The 10,000-nt window shown below is 47.0% G+C and overlaps 1 protein-coding gene across 1 annotated transcript in view; it reads right to left on the bottom strand.

Moving 5' to 3' along the window:
• The window catches only part of slco2b1 (solute carrier organic anion transporter family member 2B1), a 43,382-nt gene that overhangs the window by 9,285 nt on the left and 24,097 nt on the right, over positions 1-10,000 (bottom strand). The window contains exons 6-7 of the mRNA XM_033016644.1: positions 9,843-9,999; positions 4,078-4,228 (exon numbers count right to left, since the gene is read on the bottom strand). Of these exons, the coding sequence (XP_032872535.1) occupies positions 4,078-4,228; positions 9,843-9,999 (308 nt within the window). The remainder of the gene's footprint in view (positions 1-4,077; positions 4,229-9,842; position 10,000) is intronic.

Raw genomic sequence — 10,000 nt, 5'->3', positions numbered from 1 at the left:
AGGCAGGTGTGACTAGTGTAGATGAATGAATAAGTTTATTGGCCAAGTATTCACATACAAGGAATTTGCATTGGTGCTCCGCCCACAAGTGACATACAGTGACAGTCAGGAATGACACATAAAACATTAAACATTAATAATAAAACATTATCGATTAAACATGAGAATTAAATAAAATACCAGAGCAAAGGGAGGCTACAGATGTTTGGTTGTTGAGTAGAGCAACTACTCGTGGATAAAATACTGTTTTCATGTCTGGCTGTGGCAGCTTTGACAGTCCGGTGTCGCCTTCCAGAGGGAAGTGATTCAAAGAGTTTGTGGCCAGGCCAGGGTGAGAGGGGTCAGAGATGATCTTGCCCGCTCGCTTCCTGGCCCTTGCAGTGTACAGTTCGTCAATGGAGGGAAGGTTGCTTGACCTCCATCTGGTTAACCTCCGTTAACCAGATGGGGTCCTGCTGGTGGGCGTTGGCGAGTCGGGCCTGTGTGCGTGACTCGATGACTCGAATGGGTGGAGCGAAGGAAGGAACAGAATGCAGAAATAGTTCACAGCCATTGTGGCGCATCAGTTTCGTATATTGAGTGGCTGAATCATGTACAGACTTATGTGGGAATAGTTGTCTTGTGTTCCGAATCGATGAGAAGGTGGAATTACGCAAGTGAGCCAGAGATGAAACAGAGAGATGTAAGCAGGGTGGAAGCAAGTACAAACTCGCTCACCAACCTGTTTACAGTCCTCAACGAACACAGCAAAGAACGCTGCCTCTCCCCTCAGTAGAAGGCTTAGGAATTTGGTCACATCCCCAGCAACCCTCACCAGTCTAGGCAACTCAACCGCCACACCACCATCTAGTCTAGCCTGGTTTAGACAATAGACACTAGGTGCAGGAGTAGGCCATTCGGCCCTTCGAGCCAGCACCGCCATTCAATGTGATCATGGCTGATCATCCCCAATCAGTACCACGTTCCTGCCTTCTCCCCATATCCCCTGACTCCGCTATCTTTAAGAGCCCTATCTAGCTCTCTCTTGAAAAGTATCCGGAGAACCGGCCTCCACCGCCCTCTGAGGCAGAGAATTCCACACTCACCACTCTCTGTGAGAAAAAGTGTTACCTGGTCTCCGTTCTAAATGGCTTACCCCTTATTCTTAAACTGTGTGGCCCCTGGTTCTGGACTACCCCAACATTAGGAACATGTTTCCTGCCTCTAGTGTGTCCAAGCCCTTAACAATCTATATGTTTCAATGAGATCCCCTCTCATCCTTCTAAACTCCAGAGTGTACAAGCCCAGCTGCTCCATTATCTCAGCATATGACAGTCCCGCCATCCCGGGAATTAACCTTGTACCTTCCTCAAATTAGGGGACCAAAACTGCACACAATACGCCAGGTGTGGTCTCACTATCCAGTCTCCTTGACTCCACAGTCAAAAAGACACAACAGAGGATGTACTTCCTACGGCAGCCGAGGAAGCACAATCTGCCACAGGTAATGATGGTCCAATTCTATACGGCCATCGTAGAGTCTGTTCTCACCTTCTCCATCATGGTCTGGTTTGGCTCAGCCACCAAGCACGACACCTGGAGGCTGCAGCGAATCGTCCGATCAGCTGAGAATTGGCTGCAACCTTCCCTCCATTGATGAACTGTACACTGCAAGGGCCAGGAAGCGAGCGGGCAAGATCATCTCTGACCCCTCTCACCCTGGCCACAAACTCTTTGAATCACTTCCCTCTGGAAGGCGACTCCGGACTGTCAAAGCTGCCACAGCCGGACATAAAAACAGTTTTTATCCACGAGTAGTTGCTCTACTCAACAGCCAAAAATCTGTAGCCTCCCTTTGATCTGGTATTTTGTTGGTTCACATGCTTGATCAATGGTGTTTTATCATTAATGTTTTATTATTATTAATGTTTAGTGTTTTCTGAGTCATTCGTAACTGTCACTGTATGTCATGTTGTTACTTGTGAGCGGAGCACCAAGGCAAATTCCTTGTATATGAATACTTGGCCAATAAACGTACTTACTTACTTACTTATTGTCACGTGTACCAAGGTGCAGTGAGAAGCTTCCGTTGCATTTTCTCCGAGAGCTTCGGTTTGCTCCCACACTCCAAAGACGTACAAATTTGTAATTGGCTTGGTATAAAATTATAAAAATGGTCCCTAGTCAGGATGGTGCTAATGAGCGGGGATCGCTGGTCGGAGCGGTCCCGGTGGGCCGAAGGGCCTGTTTCCACACTGCTCTGTATCTCAGTCTTGTCTAGTTTATTGTCACGTGTACCGAGGTACAGTGAAAAGCTTTTGTTGCGCGCTTACCAGTCAGCAGAAAGACAACACATGATTACAATCGAGCCGTCCACAGTGTACAGATACATGGTAAGGGAATAACGTTTAGTGCAAGGTAAAGTCCGATCAAGGATAGTCCGAGGGTCACCAATGTGGTAGATGGGAGTTCAGGACCGCTCTCTAGTTGGTGAGTTTCCTGATAACAGCTGGGAAGAAACTGTCCCTGAATCTGGAGGTGTGCGTTTACACACTTCTGTACCTCTTGCCCGATGGGAGAGGGGAGAAGAGGGAGTGGCCGGGGGTGAGACTGGTCCTTGATTATGCTGCTGGCCTTGCCGAGGCAGCGTTAGGTGTAGATGGTTTGTGTGATGGTCTGGGCCAAAGAACCTATAGCGGAGCAAGATAGACCACTCCTGCTAAATGCAATGGGCTGACGTGTAGTACGCAACGGAGCGGAACGTGGGCCTTTTTTTCATCCATTTCAGTAACCGGACCCGACCCGACTCGCAGTGTAATCAACGTTGCGGGGGAACAGTTTGTGTTAATAAATTACAATTCTGAAGATGAGGAGAAGATTTTTCCCAAATAACTTTTATTTTTACGAGGATGTTTCTGTAACCGGCTTCCGTCTCCGCGCTAGTTATCTTTGCTCCGCTCTGGCGGGATCTTTGGTGCGGAGACGGAAGCAGGTTACGGAAATGGGGCCGTAAATTACCCGTGAATCTGCCCGTGACCGTACTACGTCTTTTCCGTCGAGTGATCTATCTTGCTCGCTATAGGATCTTTGGTCAGGACTGGCTTATCCTTCATTTATTGACAGGCAGCACGGTGGCGCAGCGGTAGAGTTGCTGCTTTACAGCGCTTGCAGCACCGGAGACCCGGGTTCGATCCCGACTACGGGTGCTGTCTGTACGGAGTTTGCACGTTCTCCCCGTGACCTGCGTGGGTTTTCTCTGAGATCTTCCGTTACCTCCCACACTCCAAAGACGTGCAGGTTTGTAGGTTAATTGGCTTGGTGTAAATGTAAATTGTCCCTAGTGGGTGTAGGGCAGTGTTAGTGTGCGGGGTGATCGCTTGTCGGCGCGGACCCGGTGGGCCGAAGGGCCTGTTTCTGCGCTGTATCTCTAAACTAAACTAAACATTCATTCATCATTAATTACTGTAATTCATTCAATAGAAAATAGACAATCGGTGCAGGAGTAGGCCATTCGGCCCTTCGAGCCATTCACTGTAAACTAGGCTGATCATCCACTATCAGTACCCCGTTCCCGCCTTCTCCCCGTATCCCTTAACTCCGCTATCTTTAAGAGCCCTATCTAGTTCTCTCTTGAAAGCATCCAGAGAATTGGCCTCCACTGCCTTCTGAGGCAGAGAATTCCACAGATTCACAACCCTCTGGGTGAAAAGCTTTTTCCTCATCTCCGTTCTAAATGGCTTACCCGATTCTTAAACTGTGGTCCCTGGTTCTGGACTCCCTCAACATCGGGAACATGTTTCCTGTCTCTAGCGTGTCCAATCCCTGAAGGATCTTTTATGTTTCAATAAGATCTGCCTCTCATCCTTCTAAATTCTTCAATTCATCAATCAATGAATTCAACGATCAATTCATTCATCGATCAATTAATTCATCAAATTCATTCATCGATCAATTCATTCATCGATCAATTCATTCATCGATCAATTCATTCATCGATCAATTCATTCATCGATCAATTCATTCATCGATCAATTCATTCATTCATCAATTCATTCATTCATCAATTCATTGAATGAAGCTAAACCCATCTTGACTCACCATGACCTTTCCCTGAGTGTTGAAGTCCACATTGTGACAACCTGCATGGCAGGGAGAGATGAACTCAATGTCATCGGGGGCACAGACAGGGTTGTAGACATGATCGCCACACGAACAGCCTTGATTGCAGCTCTGCCTGACATCCAATGTCCTGGCAAATAGAATGCAAAAACAAAGGGTTTTAAACATCCGTTTACAATAGACAATAGGTGCAGGAGTAGGCCATTCGGCCCTTCGAGCCAGCACCGTCATTCACTGTGATCATCCACACTCAGTACCCCGTACCTGCCTTCTCCCCATATCAATAGACAATACTTCTTCTTGCATTTGGCGTGCACAGCCTAAAGTTGTAGGAAAACTTGTTCTATTTGATCTTATTTGATTGTGCACGCCAGGTTGATTGCATTTGTCGAAACAGGGCGGACCATGTGAAGGTTGCAATCTCCCACCCCAATAGGCAATAGGCAATAGGCGCAGGATTAGGCAATTCGGCCCTTCGAGCCAGCACCGCCATTCAATGTGATCATGGCTGGTCATCCCCAATCAGTACCCCGTTCCTGCCTTCTCCCCATATCCCCTGACTCCGCTATTTTTAAGAGCCCTATCTAGCTATCTCTTGAAAGCATCCAGAGAACCGGCCTCCACCGCCCTCTGAGGCAGAGAATTCCACAGCGTCCCCACTCTCTGTGTGAAGAAGTGTTTCCTCATCTCCGTTCTGAATGGCTTACCCCTTATTCTGAAACTGTGGCCCCTGGTTCTGGACTCCCCCAACATCGGGAACATGTTTCCTGCCTCTAGCGTGTCCAAACCCTTAACAATCTTATATGTTTCATTCAGGCAGCAGCCAAGAGTGCCTCCACCTCACTAGAAAAGTTTGGCAAGTCTCCAGCGACAGATGCACCGCCATCAATCATTGCATCAGCATGCAACCGCAAGAAATTCCAGAAAATTGTGGTTGAGAGGGAAAGATAAATCAGTCATGATTCCTCGAACTTGTGAACAAATGCGGCACGGAGGCGCAGCGGTAGAGTTGCTTCCTCACAGCGCCAGAGACACGGGTTCGATCCTGATTACGGGCGCTGTCTGTACGGAGTTTGTACGTTCTCCCCGCGACCTGCGTGGGTTTTCTCCGAGATCTTCGGTTTCCACCCATGCTCCAAAGACGTGCAGGTTTTGTAGGTTAATTAGCTTGGTGCAAATGTAAAGAATTGTTCCTAGTGTGTGTAGGGTAGTGTTAGTGTGCGGGGCCAGCAGCGAGTTCGTTATCTTGAATTTTAGGGGGGTTTTTGGTGTGTCTAATGTTAGTTTATAACCATATAACCATATAACAATTACAGCACGGAAACAGGCCATCTCGACCCTTCTAGTCCGTGCCGAACACGTATTCTCCCCTAGTCCCATATACCTGCGCTCAGACCATAACCCTCCATTCCTTTCCCGTCCATATAACTATCCAATTTATTTTTAAATGATAAAAAGGAACCTGCCTCCACCACCTTCACTGGAAGCTCATTCCACACAGCCACCACTCTCTGAGTAAAGAAGCTCCCCCTCATGTTACCCCTAAACTTCTGTCCCTTAATTCCCAAGTCATGTCCCCTTGTTTGAATCTTCCCTACTCTCAGTGGGAAAAGCTTATCCATGTCAACTCTGTCTATCCCTCTCATCATTTTAAAGACCTCTATCAAGTCCCCCCTTAACCTTCTGCGCTCCAAATAATAAAGCCCTAACTTGTTCAACCTTTCTCTGTAACTTAGTTGCTGAAACCCAGGCAACATTCTAGTAAATCTCCTCTGTACTCTCTCTATTTTGTTGACATCCTTCCTATAATTAGGCGACCAAAATTGTACCCCATACTCCAGAATTGGCCTCACCAATGCCTTGTACAATTTTAACATTACATCCCAACTTCTATACTCAATGCTCTGATTTATAAAGGCCAGCACACCAAAAGCTTTCTTTACCACCCTATCTACATGAGATTCCACTTTCAGGGAACTGTGCACAGTTATTCCCAGATCCCTCTGTTCACCTGCATTCTTCAATTCGCTACCATTTACCATGTACGTCCTATTTTGATTTGTCCTGCCAAGATGTAGCACCTCACACTTATCAGCATTAAACTCCATCTGCCATCTTTCAGTCCACTCTTCCAACTGGCATAAATCTCTCTGTAGACTTTGAAAATCTACTTCCTTATCCACAACCCCACCTATCTTAGTATCATCTGCATACTTACTAATCCAATTTACCACACCATCATCCAGATCATTGATGTACATAACAAACAACAGTGGACCCAACACAGATCCCTGAGGCACCCCACTAGTCACTGGCCTCCAACCTGACAAACAACCATCCACCATTACTCTCTGGCATCTCCCATTCAGCCACTGTTGAATCCATCTTGCTACTCCACCATTAATACCCAACCATTGAACCTTCTTAACCAACCTTCCATGAGGAACCTTGTCAAAGGCCTTACTGAAGTCCATATATACAACATCCACTGCTTTACCCTCATCAATTTCCCGAGTAACCTCTTCAAAAAATTCAAGAAGATTAGTCAAACATGACCTTCCAGGCACAAATCCATGTTGACTGTTCCTAATCAGACCCTGTTTATCCAGATGCTTATATATATTATCTCTATCATTTCCATTAATTTGCCCACCACTGAAGTCAAACTAACAGGTCTATAATTGCTAGGTTTACTCTTAGACCCCTTTTTAAACAATGGAACAACATGCGCAGTACGCCAATCCTCCGGCACTATTCCCGTTTCTAATGACATTTGAAATATTTCTGTCATAGCCCCGGCTATTTCTACACTAACTTCCCTCAATGTCCTAGGGAATATCCTGTCCGGACCTGGAGACTTATCCACTTTTATTTTTCTCAAAAGTGTCAGTACTTCCTCTTCTTTGAATCTCATAGTTTCCATAGCTACTCTACTTGTTTCCCTTACCTCACATAATTCAATATCCTTCTCCTTGGTGAATACCGAAGAAAATAAGTTGTTCAATATCTCCCCCATCTCTTTTGGCTCTGCAGATAGCTGTCCACTCTGACTCTCTAATGGACCAATTTTATCCCTCGTTATCCTTTTGCTATTAATATAGCTGTAGAAACCCTTTGGGTTTACTTTCACCTTACTTGCCAAAGCAACCTCATATCTTCTTTTAGCTTTGCTAATTTCTTTCTTAAGATTCTTTTTACATTCTTTATACTCCTCAAGCACCTCATTTACTCCATGCTGCCTATAATTATTGTAGATCTCCCTCTTTTTCCGAACCGTGTCCAATTTCCCTTGAAAACCATGGCTCTTTCCGATTTTTACTATTTCCTTTCAACCGAACAGGGACATAAAGATTCTGTACTCTTAAAATTTCACCTTTAAATGTACTCCATTTCTCTTCCACATCTTTCCCATAAAACAAACTGTCCCAATTTACTCCTTTTAAATCCTTTCGCATCTCCTCAAAGTTAGCCTTTCTCCAATCAAAATCTCAACCCTAGGTCCAGTTCTGACCCTCTCCATAATTATATTGAAACTAATGGTATTGTGATCACTGGTCCCGAACTGTTCCCCAACGCATACCTCTGCCACCTGACCCGTCTCATTTCCTAACAGGAGGTCCAGCACCACCCCTTCTCTAGTAGGTACCTCTATGTATTGCTGCAAAAAACTATCCCTGCACACATTTTACAAACTCCAACCCATCCAGCCCATTTACAGAATGTGTTTCCCAGTCTATGTGTGGAAAATTGAAATCTCCCACAATCACTACCTTGTGCTTACTACTAATATCTGCAATCTCCTTACATATTTGCTCTTCCAATTCTCGCTCCCCATTTGGCGGTCTATAATACACCCCTATAAGTGTTGCTACCCCTTTCCCATTTCTCAGTTCCAACCAAATAGCCTCCCTAGACGAGCCCTCTAATCTATCCTGCCAAAGCACTGCTGTAATATCTTCCCTGATAAGCAATGCAACACCTCCACCTCTTGCCCCTCCAATTCTATCACACCTGAAGCAACGAAATCCTGGAATATTTAGTTTCCAATCACAGCCCTCCTGCAACCATGTTTCACTGATCGCCACAACATCATACTTCCAGGTGTCAATCCAGGCTCTAAGCTCATCCACCTTTCTTACAATGCTCCTAGCATTAAAATATACACATTTAAGAAACCCACCCTCTCTTATTCTCTGTTTATTGTCTTTTTCTTCTCTCTCCCCTACATTTTGGGTCAGAGTGCTACCATTCTCAGCCTCCTGCCTCACACACTGTCTGCTAGCTTTCCCAATTTGAGTCCCTCCCCCCAACCATACTAGTTTAAAGTCTCCCCAGTGGCCTTTGCAAATCTCCCCGCCAGGATATTGGTCCCCCTCGAGTTCAAGTGCAACCCGTCCTTTCTGTACAGGTCGCACCTTCCCCAAAAGAGGTCCCAATGATCCAGAAACTTGAATCCATACCCACTGCACCAGTCCCTCATCCACTCATTTATCCTCCACCTGGCTCCATTCCTACTCTCATTGTTGCGTGGCACAGGCAGTAATCCTGAGATTGTTACCTTTGCAGTCCTTCTCCTTAACTCTCTACCTAACTCCCTAAATTCTTCTTTCAGGACCTCTTCTCTTTTTTTAGGTGTCTCTCGGTATGTCTTGTGCGGGGGGTGGTGGGGGGGGGGGGGGAGGGAACGGTTTTTGGTCGCCTCCTCCACGGAGAGGCAACGTTTTCCACGTCGCCTCCCTCGCGGCCTAACCGCTTGGATTGGAGAGGCCTTTCCCAGAGTCGGGCCCGGAGCTTCAGCAGCGGGCCCAGCATGGACTTTTCCATCGCGGAGCGGGCGAACCCTTGTCAGGGGTCGCCAGAGAGGAGTGCTCTGATCGCTGGCCTGGTGACTTTGGCATCTTGGGGCTGTGGTCTGTGGAGCTTCTAGCCGCGGGCGGGGGTGTGGACTTACCATCCCTGGGGATCGGCGAAGAAGTGCTCCGACCGCCGGCCTGCGGATTATAACATCCTGAAGCCGCGGTCTCCGGTGGGAAAGTGGCGATTCGGGACCTCCAAGCCGCGGAGTGTGTTCGACCGTCCCGACGTCGGAGTTTGGATCATCCCGACGAGAGGGCCTGTACATCGGGCCGTCCGTAGCGGCGACTACGGAGGGTTCATGGCCCCGACCACGGGTGAACAAAGGAGGAGGACTGGCTGAACTTTGTTGCCTTCCTCCACAGTGAAGAATGCTGTGGTGGATGTTTGTGTTCAATCTTATTGTGTATTGTGTGTTCTTTTTAAGTGTATCGCTGCTGGCAAATTCATTTCACTGCACCTTCGGGTGCATGTGATGAATACAATTGACTTTTGATTTTGGCTGGTCGGCGCGGACTCGGTGGGCCGAAGGGCCTGTTTCCGCGCTGTATCACCCCTACTAAAACCCCAAGTAAAACCCCAACTTAAACTAAGACCAAACTAAGACCCAATTAAGACCCAATTAAAACCCAATTAAGACATAACTAAGACCCAACAAAGACCCAAGACCAAACCAAGAGCCAACTAAGACCCAACCAAGACCCAATTAAGAACCAACTAAGAACCAACTAAGATCCAACTAAGAACCAACTAAGAACCAACTAAGAACCAACTAAGAACCAACTAAGATCCAACTAAGATCCAACTAAGACCTAACAGCATCCTCCCATGGCCCGTTCCAATGGGGTTGACAGTCGTGGGGTGGAGGGTGGCGGTACACCACACCTTACCCGTTCAAGGTGTTGACCCCGACAACCCGCTGGGTGCTGCAGCCGAGGAACAGCAGTGGTGCGGCCGTGCAGATGGAGATAAAGATGGCCAGGCAGCACATGATGGCCGATCCCCTCAGGCCAATGCTCAGCCTTCTCATCACCACGCCGCCATGAGA

Source organism: Amblyraja radiata, unplaced genomic scaffold (assembly GCF_010909765.2).
Source record: "Amblyraja radiata isolate CabotCenter1 unplaced genomic scaffold, sAmbRad1.1.pri scaffold_369_ctg1, whole genome shotgun sequence".
NCBI classification, from domain to species: Eukaryota; Metazoa; Chordata; class Chondrichthyes; order Rajiformes; family Rajidae; genus Amblyraja; species Amblyraja radiata.
The sequence above is the reverse complement of the archived record's forward strand: the minus strand, read 5'-3'. Positions and strand labels throughout refer to the sequence as shown.